The sequence below is a fragment of the Sinocyclocheilus anshuiensis genome, unplaced genomic scaffold (assembly GCF_001515605.1).
Source record: "Sinocyclocheilus anshuiensis isolate Anshui unplaced genomic scaffold, SAMN03320099.WGS_v1.1 scaffold337, whole genome shotgun sequence".
In the NCBI taxonomy this organism is placed as follows: Eukaryota; Metazoa; Chordata; class Actinopteri; order Cypriniformes; family Cyprinidae; genus Sinocyclocheilus; species Sinocyclocheilus anshuiensis.
This window is the reverse complement of record NW_015537968.1, coordinates 285,509-301,156: the sequence shown is the minus strand read 5'-3', so window position 1 is coordinate 301,156 and position 15,648 is coordinate 285,509. Positions and strand designations below refer to the sequence as shown.

General features: G+C 37.1%; 2 protein-coding genes across 2 annotated transcripts in view; both read left to right on the top strand.

Annotated features, from left to right (window-relative positions):
• Positions 1-4,203: 4,203 nt before the first annotated feature.
• LOC107668227 (high mobility group protein B3-like) lies at positions 4,204-7,804 on the top strand. The gene is made up of 5 exons (XM_016460034.1): positions 4,204-4,282; positions 6,107-6,318; positions 6,434-6,573; positions 6,881-7,055; positions 7,148-7,804. Exons 1-5 carry the CDS (start codon positions 4,219-4,221, stop codon positions 7,319-7,321), a joined length of 765 nt encoding a protein of 254 aa, XP_016315520.1. The 5' UTR covers positions 4,204-4,218; the 3' UTR covers positions 7,322-7,804.
• A 1,802-nt stretch (positions 7,805-9,606) lies between these two features.
• The window catches only part of arrb2b (arrestin, beta 2b), a 49,152-nt gene continuing 43,110 nt past the window's right edge, over positions 9,607-15,648 (top strand). The window contains exon 1 of the mRNA XM_016460022.1: positions 9,607-9,821. Within this exon, the coding sequence (XP_016315508.1) occupies positions 9,799-9,821 (23 nt within the window). The 5' untranslated portion in view covers positions 9,607-9,798. The remainder of the gene's footprint in view (positions 9,822-15,648) is intronic.

Genomic DNA, 15,648 nt, shown 5'->3' with positions numbered 1-15,648 from the left:
AAATAAACAGTATAAAGTCCAAAACCACTAGTACTTGGACCTACAAAGCATGAGGACCTTTAAAACAGGCTGAAGTATTTTAAATAGAGAGTCATTTCTATGCTTTGGCCTGTATCTCTTTTGCTATTATCTGACACTTAGTTTACATATTTATATGCTGGATTTTTATTGCAACTAAAACAAAATTATATTGTTATGCAGTGGCGTGCACGAGGCTGCCCCTTGAACCCCTAAAACACGACCCTGCCCCTGCTAAGGTCTGTGCACGCCACTGTTGTCATATTAGCAGCATGCATAACTCTCAGTCACTAACTGGCAAATATAGTAATTTGCGGGTTTGACTCTTCTGGTTGGTAAACGAAGTGCTTTTTTATGATCCAGTTTTATAAAGGAAGGCATTAACGACCAGTGTATTTGCATGTACTCTTGAGTTTTGATCTTCTCTTTGACTTCTGAAACCTAAGATTATAGCAAGTATACTTTAAAACTGAGAGTAGAAATTGGTACTTGCATTATACCTGTGCTTTACTGTAAGACGATGAAACATAGAGTAAATGTAAACTGAAAGCGCCACAGTGACTCATCCATTCCGGTTATTGTGGTATGCTCACAGAAGATATATCCCATTTAAAACGAGTGCATAATCAAGATAATATGAGATCATATACAGTAGGCCCCCTTTTTCCATGCTTTCTTGTTTTGTTCTAGTTGCACTTTAGCACTTCCAGATCCATTGTCTTGTTTTTTTGAACAGGCGTTTGGGTAAATGTCTGAAATAAGGTCTGTTGTTAACACAACCTCAATATATTTTCATGTTTTATTCTGTAATGTACAATACAGTATATCAGTAATAGCCCCTTGTGTTTTTTTTTTAAGCTTTTACTTCTGTTGAAACTGGCAATTGCTAACAAGTGGTCAATGAGACTACAGGGGTTGTCGGGGACATTAAACGGCATCACCTTGAACGTCATCATAATTCAAACCTTAAGGGCATATGTTTTCTTAAATAAAGAACTATCGAAAGCTTAGTAATCGTGACGCTGAAGTCATGCAACTTCTACTTTGATGTGGCACATTCAGCATAGCATCCCTATAGTGGCACACCAATTCTTACAAAACAGGAAGCATATGTGCTGTAATTCATCTGCAAGTTTTGCATTGCATGTAATACCCGGTATACATTGTACGATTTTTTGGGCTGTCCCAAACAAAAGATGACCATCGTGAAACAATCGTTATGATTTCTTTCGTCATGGCTCCTAAACAGTGGTCCTATGTCGTACTGTGAGAGAGGTTCAAAGACAGCCGTTGCCATGGTCTTGCGACCAAAGATAGCATGCAATAATTTTCTAGCAGTGTCAGAAATCTAAGTGTGTTTGCGGTTATGACCTATGTCTACTGACTAGCCAATAAAAATGCAACATGAAAGAACGTATTGATCAGCTTCACATGGCGCTAAAACATAAATGCTACGGCTGAAAGACCTATAAGGAATACCGCTATATGGGATTTCATTTCAATAACACCAACAATAACAGGAGGACAATAACAGGAATTTATTGACCTCCTATGCCATCTCCTCTTCTTTTTTTCAGTATGCATGATGACATTTTATTCTCCTCCTGGGACCCAGGCATAGAATTTTGTCCTCTGTAGAGGACATTATATTTTAGTGACTTTCTCTGAGACCATACATGCCACAGTTTGTCCTGTACAGAGCGCATTCAGGGCTTTTTAGAGATATCAAATGTTTGGAGGTGTGATCATAAACACTCCCTCTCCTTGGTCTTTAAATATGACTGATATTGACAGAATGCTCAAATTTAGCACTCTTAGGGAAATATGATGTTTTGTAATTTGGATAATTTTCAAATTGTCATAAATAAACATCTCAGAAAAATGTAATGGGGTTTCAAATCGGAATATGGCTTTTTGTTAAGAAACAGGGCATAATTTTCATACATGTCTTCTGTAGAGGACACCAGGACAAACATAATGTTAATCAGGCATTTGGGGGAAACACAAGAAGTCAATAGGGAAAGAAATTATAGATTCTTATGAATCTATATATTCCTATGAAATGAGATAGTCTTATGAAAATGTTGCCAAGTTATTACTCCCATTATTATACTTCTTTTTTCATTATGGTTTGCCCCAAGAACACATTAATATGCAAATTAGATGCAATGTATAGATACATTGTATGGAATGGGAATACCAGTGTATGGCATTTTACACACATATACCATAAAGTACAGTAATAATAATAATAATTCATTACAGTTATATCGCGCTTTTCTAGGCACTCAAAGTGCTTTACATTGTCAGGGGGTATCTCCTCATCCACTAATTCATTACATCCAGTAGTATATCAAATCATTACGTTATAACTTTCATAACATAGTTGAGAATCGTCTTTGTACAAAGTTTGGCTAAAAATAGCCTGAAACCTAAAAACTGATTGGTGAATAATACTATATTGAAAGGCCTATACATACCTTTTCATGTCTTTTTTTTTATATAACTTAGTCCTGGCGTCTTCTACAAAGGACATTGGTTAAAATATGAATAAAATATATTTTTTCAAAAATGTTTTTTTTCTCTATTTGTTTCTTATGCTCCAACCTATGTAATGACACAAAAAAACAACAAAATTCACAAAATTTGTGATTTCTGGTTCTCAGGAGAATATTAACTTGTTCACGATTTACGATTTAATATGTGTCATCATCATACAGTCTACTGCCTACATGTCGTACCCAGATAAGATGGCATAAGATGACACACAACATATTTGGCTAGACTGTCATTGGACAGTGTAAAACACTAAGAAAATTAAATAGCAAGGCATATGAAACAAGTCAAAATATCTTTTTTTTTTTGTCCTGATTTGAATGGAACACCACATTTTGTTGGTCTTGCTCCTCTCAGGTACAACACTGAAGACATCATGTAATAAGAGAGTAATAAGTATAATAAGTATTGCTTTTAGCTTTATTTTTTTGTTTTTCATTTAAATGTTAAGTTTTGAAATGTATGCATTTGTCATTTTTATTTAATCTCTTTATTTTTAAAATGTGTATAGGTAGTATTTATAAAGTTTTAGCTTTTAGTTTTGGATCTGTTTTTAGTTGTTTTAATACTACAATTGATTGCTTCTGTTGTCCTCATTTGTAAGTCGCTTTGGATAAAAGCGTCTAATAAATTACTAAATAAATAAATGTAATAATGTAGTATATTAATGTAGTATAATATAAAACAAACTGGGACTATTGCTGTCTGCTACATCCTATAAAATATCCAAGCAAAAAAAGTACACATGGACCCTGCATGGTATATCATAACAGGACAAGCTTCTACCTTGTACATCTGCAAATGCTTTGCCCTTTCAGTCTGTTTTAAGTGGTGGTAAATATGGAAATGTCTCACAGCGTACAGCTTAAATGCATGCAAAATATTAAACCATCTTTATCTATACCATCTGTCAGGAGCATTCAGCTGATATGCCTGCAGTGTCCTGACATCTGTAAAACTGATATAAAACAGTGCTAGAATGTGTGAAATAAACAAAGACTCAAGAATATGTTAGCCCCTCACTTTTAGAACACATGATTATCAGCCTTGATACTTTGTACTAGTTGCAGTGCATTTATTGCAACTTTTTTTCTCTCATATTTATAATGTAATTATGATTAATTATGTAATTATGAAGTACTTTTTTTTTTTACATATCTCACAATTGTGACAAAGTCATTTACCCAGTCTTTTGTCCTTGCAGGACTATAATCCATCCTTTGTATGTGGAAATCATTACTACGGTAGCCTAGATGTTAAAGCACTCATAAAGTACAATAAAAAAAAGATAGAAAGAAAAGAAAATACAACACCAAAAGAACGTGCGAGATTGGCAATCTGATGTTTATTCCTTTGCAGGTTTACTAAGCATCCTCTAAATCCATGTTGATATTGGCACTAACCTCAACATGGAAAATTTAGAAGAATCGAAGCCCAGAGTTTTTCGGTGTAAATTCCCTAAGCATCCTCAAAAGTAAAGAGGCTGGGCAAACGAAAACCCACGACAGGACCAATCTGGAAGAAGAATCGCTAGATGTGCATGTTGCGCTGCCCAATGGAGAGGAATGGAGGTTGTTTTGAATCGGCGAGACTGCCTTAGCCAATCAGGCCGGTCTCGTGTTGAGCTAGCGCGAGGCTGAGCGCATGGGGTTTAAAGCGGAGAGAGAAGGGAGACAGTGGCGAGATTTCAATCAACTCAACAACACAGGTACGGAAAACGGTCTAATATTTAGCACAACACATTTCATTCATTTTTAGCTAAAATATTTCATTTTATACACATTTATATATATTTATTTTTAAGTAAATGTGAAACTAACATTTATTCCCCTAAAACAGAATAAATATATATTTTGTCATAAATTCGTTAATATGTGAAGGTCAAGAAGGAGTTTTGTATATTTGTAGTTTGTTTGCCAATCTTTGCGTTCTGTCTTTCTGAGAAATTACCTATTTCTAATAAATCACAGAAAAGTGAATAAAACTACATTGTATTCTTTTACAGAGTAATTTTCAGATTTGCTGTTATCCGCACTAATAATTTTTCCTTTCCTTTAACTGATCGATTAAAAGTTATTAAACTGATTTTTCCCCCGGACTGTATTGTCGCGCATCGCTGCTGAATATGGCTCGCTGTGTCCTGTCTATGAACCACCCTGCCTTCTTCTATACAGACCGATTTCGATGACATCTTCACGTAATGGAATATTTTGTCCCCGATACCATTCGCTTATGCAATTATTCTTTACTCTCTATATTATTATGTGAAATGTGAATCTGTATACGCGCTGAAAACATGTTATCGCATTTTTCCTTTTCCAAATTAAACAAGCGCGCTTGCCGTGTATTAAAATGGCTGGCGATTGAGACCGTTGATGAGCAGCTATTCTTTCACGCTGCAAGGACGGGATAATTTTAGACGGAAAACATCCATTTTAGATGCAAAACTGCCCATTCCTTTCGTTTTCGCCCTGGAATGTCTATCTCTAACTCTGTGGATTAAAATAAAGACAGTGCAGAGCGATTTAACATTGTTTCCAGCTTGACAGTTGCGCTGGATATACTCGCATAGGCAATGGCTGGCTGTAGTCTTTGTTAAGGCAGCACTGCGCCAAGAGACAGCTAGAGCTCAACTTAGAAAAACAGTTAAACACGCCAAATTATGATCTGGCAGCCTTTTACAGTAATTTTAAACTAAAAGTACAACATTTGTTTTAGTTGATAAATATGTTTTTCTTTTAATTAAAGCCCTTGGATCACTAGAATCGTCATTTAAACCCGAGGGGGTGTGTGTTGCTTTGTTGCACGGTCAACCCATCTGTTTGCTCGCTCTGCAAAGAAGCCATTTTAACAGCAGCGCAAGGCAGAGCTTATACCAGTTACTATATATAACAGTCTCTATATGCTTGTAAACGGGCAGGACGCTGTAAAGCACACGTTTAAACCAAGAACAGTAATTGAGCTCAAAATAAAATATTAATAAGGTGAAAAAGATTTACAAAAATAAAGATCAGTTTCTGTCATGAGAATGCATTAATGTGAAGGATGTTGAATAATTCTAGATGATGACCTTTCTTTTTTTAGTAGACGCTTTTATGGGCTACCACCACCATCTTTACATGAGCACCCAAGTATAACCTATAAGACTGTGTATGAAGGTAATTCATGTCTGTGCAATAGAGTAGTCCAAAGTTTTACTAATAATAACAAACAATGAAAGGTGTACTGTTAATTGCTATCTAGCACAGTAGCCACAAAGAATATGGTGGTGGCACATTGTATTTCCCCAAAAAAAACGCTGTGAACATCAATCAGGCTCATTAATAATCAGTTCACATCCCCCATGCAAGAAGGACCGGTCTGGAATTCCCTTTGTGTATCATCTTAGTCTGATAAGCCCTGCACCCCGCTGATGTTAAGAGTTTGAAAAACTCAGTTTGTGTTTTAAACAGTTTTTAATAGCCACACCTTACCAAATATATAATATTATTCTTTTCTGTTGTTTTATGCTCTTTATTTCCTATCATTTTAGATAAAAAAAATACAGCACACAAGAAGACTTTATTGGATATAGGCCCCTCTCATCTCACAAAAATGGCAAAAGGAGACCCCAGGAAGCCCAAGGGCAAGATGTCTTCTTATGCCTACTTCGTTCAGACATGCAGAGAGGAGCACAAGAAGAAAAGCCCTGAGATTCCAGTCAGCTTTTCAGAATTCTCCAAAAGATGCTCTGCAAGATGGAAGGTTAGATTTGAAATGAAATGTTCTAATATTATTATTTGACTCAAATGATTTAAATAAAGCAATGCAGAAGCACTTTCATATTCTCAATGGAAATTTCTCTTGATTTGTTGCGTAGGCAATGTCCGATAAAGAGAAATCCAGGTTTGATGACATGGCCAAACAGGATAAGGTGCGTTATGATCAAGAGATGATGCACTACATGCCTGGTGGCAAGAGAGGCAAAAAGAAGGATCCCAACGCACCCAAGAGACCATCGTGAGTAGACCTGACCCCCATTGAATTACCGTTTTTTTTTTTTTTATCTACATGCAGTTTTTATGAAGGCTGTTTTGTTAATGCTGTATAGCAGACAGGTTTTCAAATGCTATCTCGTCTTATATTTAATTATTTATTATGTACAGGTTTTAACTGATAGATTTTGTAGAGGTTCTGAATGATAGTTATTAATTTTTTTAAATTATTAGAATAAAAATATTCACAACATATCACATTATTGCTTATAAAGCATTATCTTACTAATGGTGATGAATAAATTCATTTTGTCACCTTTTATGATCAACAGCTCTGGATTTTTCCTGTTCTGCTCGGAACATCGTCCACAAATCAAGGCTCAGTATCCCAGCTTGGGCATCGGAGACGTGGCCAAAAAACTAGGCGAGATGTGGAACGGCCTCACAGATGCCACCAAACAGCCCTATCTGATGAAGGCCAACAAGCTGAAGGACAAGTACCAAAAGGCATGTCTCGGTCTAGATGCTTCAGTAGTCCACCATGTAACATATCACAGTTCTAGTATTTTACAATACAACAATATTTCCTTTTTGTGCAGGATGTTGCAGACTACAAGACGAAGGGCAAGGCTGGGGGGGTGTCCATGGGCATGGGAATGATGGGGAATGGTATGGCTCCAAAACCCATGATGAAGAGCAATATGGATGATGAAGAGGATGATGATGAGGAGGAAGACGAAGAAGAGGATGATGATGAATATGATGATGAATAGACTGTCATTTTTGTGTGTTTGATCAATTTTGATTATAATAACTTTTTCTCCCCCATTGAAGTCCAGTAGATACGGAATACACAGGTGGTCTTTCATAGCCCCGTTGTTGTTTTAATAGAGGTGGAATGTGTAGTGTGCTGTTGGTGAGAGACTTGCTAACACAGTTTCTTACTTCCAGCTTTGTGTGCGTGCAAGTGCATGTGCACATGTGAAGATCTCACTTCATCATGGTAGCCCAGTGTCTTCCTAGCCCATCTTTGTTACCTTTTACCAATTGTATAACAAACAGCCTTTAAACAAGTAATACCCTTCCTGTATATGTAAATCCCTGACCTATATATTTTTTGTTTGTTTGTTTAAGAGGTTCCTGAGTGTGTAGCTCTGTATATGGTTGACATTGAGTAGATATTGTTTATGATCGTAGTATGTTGCTTGTGGAAAGGTGTCATAGTTTGGAACTGTGCACCGACATCGGACATTTCATGCTGAAACCATCATTAGTTTCCTCTTCCTTGTCCAGTTTAGGAAAAAAAAAAATGAGTGCAAAAGAGCAGTTGCCACCAGCACGTTAGTTAGACCTGTTGCAGGGGTGTGCACTATATGTTGTTTACTATACTACATGATATATTAGCACATCCACGATCAATGTAGGAAAGATATTTGTATTATCTTTCCTATATATATATTAACTGTTGTGTGATCTAGGAATGCACTATAGAAATACTGATTTGTGTAAAATGCTAATGTCAGGTCAAAATGTTACAGTATGGAGCAGAAACGAACTATTAGAACTCTTGAAATATGGCATAAAAAATACAAAGTTACCATTGTGAAAAAATGAGCCCTGATAATACCTAAACAATGTAAAATGTCAGTACTGGCCAGTGTTGATATATTGTGCATCCCTAGTTTAATACTTATTTTTTTGTTGAATATAAAGTAAGAAACAATGCTGATGATAAGGCTGTACTTATCTGTATCTATGATTTTCATTTTATATGTTTGAGGTTTGCAATTAAATTGAAACATTTTTATTTGTGTTTTGTATGTCTGTATGTAGACCAAGAATATATGAAAGAGAACCCAGCAAGAATGGACCTTGGTGAATGTGTTTAACTAAACAATAGCGTATTGTATGCACAATATTTCTTGAAAAACTTGCAAAAATAAGTAGGAATGATTTTGGCCACCTTCAGCCATAGATCCTTGACTAAAGTCTTTAAGGTTTGAAAGTTATGATAGTGATGGCCCTTGCACCTAGTGATACTGAAATCGCAAAAGCGTTTGAAGCATATATATAATTCTTTCTTCAATATAAGCAATAGTTTTAAATTAAATAAATATGCATCACTTAAATAATAGCCCCATCTGCATCATGGTTCACAAATGTTCTGTGTCTATGCTTAGACAAGGCACTCAAAAGTCCAGTTTGGGGCAACCAGACCCTGTGTAATGAAGTCCTTGTGGTCCACTATGGTCTTTAAATCTTCAAAGGTTAGACTATGAATCCCTGATTTTCAGTTGTTCATTGTAGGAACTCTTAAATTAATCTTATGGCTTATTTTCTAAATATGTCTATGTAAACGCATTATTCATCAACTCTTAATCAACAGCAGCTGTGTTAAGATATATTTTACAGGCATTTTCCTTTGGTGACATTTATATGTGGATGTTGTTTAACTTTACGTCGCTAGATGGCGCAAGGCTATGTTTTATTCATAGACCAAAAGGTTTTATTGAACAAGTTTGCATGAGTTCACGCTTGCGTTACATAATGCCATCATGGGAATTCTTTCGATAATGACATTAGATGGGAGTCATATGCAGTGCTAAGTGAACTCTATATTAGTTTGTCTTGGAGAAAATTAACTATCGTTTCAGTTTATCAGTCCTTCGTAGTCTGTTGCTCTCCTGTTATTAATGTAATTTGCCTCATCGTTATAATGATCTCCTTTCAGAGATAATATTTCAACGGTTGACATTTAGATGAAAATGCAAAAGTCTGCCAAATCCTGGCAATTATATTACAAACACAGTTTCTCCGTAAAACGCTGAACAGATTCTCGGATACGCCATACGTTGTACGTAAATATGTAAACGTTTGATTTTTTTCCTCATACTGTACTAAGCAGCGCACGTTCTTTCTAAACGACATTTCTGATTGGTAGTCCCTAGGGCAAAGTGGGAGGATTTCGTGACCCGCGAGATGACGTCAGACGTTTCTCCACATTTGATTGGCTACTCACGACGCCTATCAAACTCTGAGGCCAAAGCCCAGTTGCTTGCTGTCTAAACTGAAGCGGCAGCGAGCGGAGTGGGGCGACAGGCTTCTGTCTCTGGGCTGCGGAAACTACCCAGCGAAACCAGCGAGAGTGGCAGTGATTGAGGAAAGCAGAACCGCTTTACTCGAAGTCTCGGTTCAGTTAAATACCCGTTACACAGCATCTTCCCCTCACTGAAGGAAAAGGCCTGCGGAGATGGGCGACAAGGCGGGGACCAGGTAAGCGGCAGTTTTCAGCTCAGGTTCAGGACTTCTTAGTTTGAAGTCACGATATCATATTCTCACAGCCCACCCTATGATGAGCAATCCCACCAAACCTCCGAGGCTGGAGGGATGGCGTGGGAAAACCTACTAGTTGATCTGAGTGAGGTTTAATTTGTAGCCTACAGGATATATGCATCGGCACTCGAAGCAAACGCTCTTAAAAACATGATCACTGGACATCTTACGTGTTTCACCCAGGGTGGGGTGAGTGACCAGCACGCTACACCATAAATCTACAGCCCTGCTCTGTTCTTGTACACCCATGCAATTGAAATCTCTTCGGAGTATGCGTAGGAGTGCGGCATTTAGTTGCTTTAACGGCTGCTGTTATCAGCTGCGATCTGATATTATCTTGTTTGTCTGAGGACCCAATTTGTTTTTTTTGTTTGTTTTTTTGATGCTAGACCTATTTATTCGCTACAACAGCAAGCCCTTACTACGACGGGTTATTTTAATGCTGCATGCTGGTATACGAGCAGACAGTTTATTATTTTCCGCCCCGCTGCCTGAAACCTAAAAGTCTCTGTCGCACCCAGTGCGAGAAATTCCTGCTTATCACTGCACGCTCACTTCCTCAACTTTCAGAAAAGGCCTCGACGTTTCCTGTTGCAGAAAAGCACTGGGGTTTGATGTGCCTAAAATCTCATCTGAACACCTCTCCGAGCCTGTCTGTGCAGATTAGGCCCTATAGGCTCAGTGTAGATAGATAGTCGAGTCGTGGGCGACCATGTACGTGCGCTGAGTTTGATGAGTAACCCAGCAGTTCTCTCAGTTGCGCCTTCAGTTCTCCTTACATGTCACGGCTCACACCATCATGAGAGGAAACCCACGGGCCTTCTGCCTCCTGTCTATCTGTAGGCTACATTTTGGGCTTTAACAGAAGGTTGCATTTCGGGTTACCCTGTTTTAATGTTGGATTGACGTATGACACAGTTAGTACATGCACAGTACGCTCATGAGCTCTTTTTCACGTTCACATGTAATGTTAATTTTCTTAACCCCGTAAGCCTGACATTTGAAATAATCTTTTTTTTTTTCTGAGATGGGATGTTTTTTGAATCCTTTTGATTATTTTTTTTAATTTATTTTTTTTTTTTGGGGGGGGGGAAAAAAAAGAAGTAAAAAGTTTGCATAACACATAAAAGCACATTTGGTACATCAGGCTTTTATGGCCCATATATGATATAGTGATAATATGGAGCTCACAGTCAAGGAGGAATAACACGGCCCAAACTGAGCAGAAAATATGCAATTTACTGCAGATGTTGTTATTTATTTGACCAAAGAGTAAGATTTTGGTAGCTTGTAATGTTTAATAGTATAACAGAATACCTGCAAAAATGCATATTAATATTAGTTGTCACTCTATATCTCCCAATAATATGTCTTAAGATCGTATTTAAATGTTTAGTTTTATGTTCAAAGCTCTGTTTTAATTGTGTGGGTAAAAACACAATATAATGCAATACAATGACGATTGAGAGAAGTACAAACAAATGTTCCTCAAAAGCCTGATGTATTGTATTTGATCCATACATTTTAACATGATGTTTTTAAAAAAAATGATGTATGGCTAATCAAGTAAACCTCGGTTGCTTTAGTGCAGTTAATGTTCATCCTAACATTAATATTACTAACAATATAAAAGTTTCTCTAACATTACTTCGTAAAAATCATTAAATATTTCACACATGTACCACAACCTGAAGGTGGACATTTTAGAAATATAAAGGCTTTTTACTTGCTAAAAAGTATGAACTATCAATCAGAGGGCAGAAGGCGTGTAGTAGATTTTCAGCCAAGTTTTGATGTTGGCACTTTATAGGCCTTAAAATATCATACGGTAGGCTTTAAAGGGTTAAAGGTACAGTTCAATGTTGATGTTCAATGTTAATGTTGAACCCTTATGTTCTACCAAACCTGTATGACTTTCTTTCTTTAGTGAAACACAAAGGTGTTGTGCAGAATGAAAGCCTTGGTCACTATTCGCTTTCATTGTATGGAGAAAAGATGCACATGAACGGTTACCGAGGCTGACAGTTCCTAGCATTTTGCCAAATGTCTCCTTTCTGTGTTCCACGGATGAAAGTAGGTCATAGGGGAACGACATGAGGGTAAAGGAAATGATGAAAAAATATAAATTTTTGGAATATCCCTTTAATCTCTGTTTCTCTTCTCAAGGCTTCGTTTTGCCACTGAAATGCAAACTTTTGCTTTGAAAAGAGCTCGAAGGAGAGCAGTGATTGTTGCATGGTTATTGTATTGTAATAAGATTAAATAGCATTGCTTTTGTGCGTGGAGAACAGTTGTTCATCGGCCCACTACAGAGCAAGCCATGCACAGCAAACTTAGCTCGTATTGATTGACACACATTCATAGCGCTGCAAAGCTGTGAAAGAGGCGTTTTATGTAGGTGTCATTGGTCCTTCTGTGCATTCATATCAGCCTTGGGTAAATTAAAGCTTGCTGTCGCTCCATAATTTTTTTATTTATCATACTTGCTATTTATAAACATATTTTGCCACCTAAGACCTCATAGATATGGTCAACAGTATACCCCTGCCTGTTGCTGTTATTGCTAAGCAATTTCTGATTCATCTTCTCTTGTGGTTCACTCACTGGAGTTGATGTGGGGGTGTTGGTGGATCTCGCAGGCTTAGTGATGTGTGGTGTTCTTATGAAAATCCTCTCTGTGTGTGTTAATTTTTTTTTTTTATCCAGTTTGAATTTATGTTCTAGTTCTGTTTGATGTATAACCTACACATTTTCCAGGTTAATAGAACATTTATCAGCAAGAGGCCAATACTATGATATTTTAAACATTTTGCATTGCTTCAAAAAATAACTAACAGTATTGTAACTTTTTTTATATCTTTAATTGATTGCCGTAAACTTGTACATTATAATTATTAATAGTTATCTTATCTTCCTTTCGTCTCATTAGTCATCAAATCCTCTGTAAACACAATAAATATATTGATGTGACAGGCACGGCGTTGCAGCTTTCATTTACTCACTAAAAATGGCTTACTCGCGGATCATTTCATGTTTCAAGTAGGGTTGGGCATCGTTTGGGTTTTTTCCGATACCGGTGCCAAATCGATACTTTTAAAACGGTTCCGGTGCCTGAACCGATACTTATTAAAAAATAAAAAAATAAATAAAAAATCCCCCCAAAAAATGATGGATTGGCCATTAGAATAGAAATAGAATAGAGAGTGCAAATGTTAGAGGGTCAAGTTTTTTAATAAAAAAAAACAAGCAGATTAAATAAGAAGTAGCATTAGAGTAGAGAGTGCTAGAGTTAGAGTGTCAAATGAAGATGAAAGATATGTGTTTTCAGCCGTTTCTTGAAAATATTAAGGACTCAGCTGATTGGATTGAGCAGGGCAGGTCATTCCACTCATTGACAAATATCTGATCTTGTAAGATGTGCTCCCGTTACACAGAGTGCGTGTGATCGTGAAATCGAAGGTGAAAGTAAACAACGCAAACGCTCATTCACGAAACACATGTTGCGGGGAGCAGGCGGCAATGGTCAGAGATTCAGCGGGAGTGGGATTAAGAAAACAGCCGAATCCCGGACATTTTGGGCAATTAAGAAATCCCGGCCGGACGCATTTTTGTAGGTCCAAAAAGAGGACATGTCCGGGGGAAAGAAGATGTATGGGTCACCCTAATTTATAATCTATTGCTAATCGGTGTATTCTTTTTAAAGTAGCATATGGAACATATTTTCTGTCTCATTCTGTGACAAGAAGCCTCATCAGATCACAAAAGGAAGCATTTGACTGGTGTTGTGGAGTAAAAAGGTTATAATTTTCTCTTTTGTTGGACAACAGGTTTAGAAATGTGAATACAAGGGAGGTTTAGCTTTAGGCATTTTAATTTAAGCACGTTTAGCTTAGTTAATGGAAGGCTACCTGCTGCCATCAGAGCAAGTGTAATTACTGCATTCACGCGCTCCTCGGATCCTCTCATTCCCCGAGTTGTGCTTTTAAGTTGGAATGTGAAAACAACATGGACAGGACACTCTCGTTACAACAAAGATGTGTTGGATTTGTATTATTAGACCTTTCCGACTTGAGTTCACGTGCATTTTCTCAGTCGGGAAATTATTTTTCACGTGCGGAGCTGCGATGATGATTCTTACGTCCGTTTCGGAGAACCAGAGGACAAATATTTCAATCGATCGCTCAGGCATGGCACCGAAATGAGGCACCGAAATCTGCATTCTGATTCGGTTCCGGTTACATAGGTACCGAGGTACATAGGTAAAAGAGAAACTAAAAAACTTCCTTTTGTGCCATATTGGTACCGGGTTTCGGTACCCAACCCTAGTTTCAAGTCAGTTTATTTCAATTAATGAACAGAAGTGATGTCCAAGTTGTTTACTTTGTAATTAGTTAGTCATTTTCACCAGTTTGACCTATACAAATTATTTGTGGACTGTTTGTGAACATGAGAGACGAGCATCAGCGCATTGACAAGATAATGAACTAGTTAGTCACTGTGAAGTAGGCATTGCCATCTCTTACATGACTTTTCATTCAGAACACAGTGAGCTTAAGGGAGGCAAAGTATTATTACATTCAATTATTTGTTATTTATTGATTAATCTCTTATTTAGTAATATTTGCTTTATCTTATTTTTGTACTGCCAAATTTTTCCAGGTGGCAAAAACCAATTGCATATTTGTACTAGGGGTGGGCGATATGGCAAAAATATCATATGATTTTTTTCAGGAAAATCACAATTTATGATTTTATCACAATTCTTTGGCATGCTGGTTTTACTATTTTGCAAGTTGTCTGAGAAGTACAGCCAAACTAATTTCCTTATTTTAAAAACAAAGACTTACAAGATACACATTACAAATTTGCAACTTGTGCAGCTGTTTTTATATGTAAGTGTATGTTTATGATTGCTCTTCAGTCCATACCAATTCACAAGAGATGTGAGTGAAAAGAGCCATGGGTTATTCAAGGGAGCTTGTCATGCATTGGGAGTGGCTCCTCAGATCACTGTGGTAAGATCAGAACAGGAAAAGTGGTTGGAAGCGTTATTTAAATGCTGAGCAAAATGTCATGTAGCTCCATAACAGTGTTTTTGTATTTGTACCATACTTGCGCAATATCCTGCAGCTGAGTTGAACATTGATTAGGGATTTACTGGAGGCTGGTTAGTATATATTCCCTGTACTCCAGCTTGTGACATCTGCATGTTCAAACTTGTACTCTCCTCATGTTGTCCTCAATTTGTAGTGTGATTGATTGGTGTGGTCCATTAAATCACGTCTGCATCAGTACATGAGTGTGATGAATTGTTTTGGGCATGTTTTCACGTCTTCTCCCCTCATGCCATCATCTTATACTTTGCCCTGTTAATCTCACCTTTTCACCTTTTTGCTCTCTCTTTCGTCAGTGATTGAAAATGTTCTCTAGTAGGGATGCACAATATTGGATTTTTGCTGATGTCCAATATGCCGATAGCTTATGACGATACGGATATATTTCCTTTTGTTTGGAAACAGCACCAGGTCTCTCCTGTGCAGAGATTATAAACAAATAATTTTAAATTTTGGTTAGTTTCTAACAAAAACGTACTTGTTAGAATTAAATAAACAATAATTCAAATTTTTTTTTCCCAGACAGATGCAGTGGTAACCTTAACATTTTGTTGTGGTACATTTTAATGGTAAGATTTAACATTTGATGGTCTAATGCAAAGGAGTTGTAAAAATTCTGACAATCTTTTAGATCTCCTTGTATTTAAGCTTTC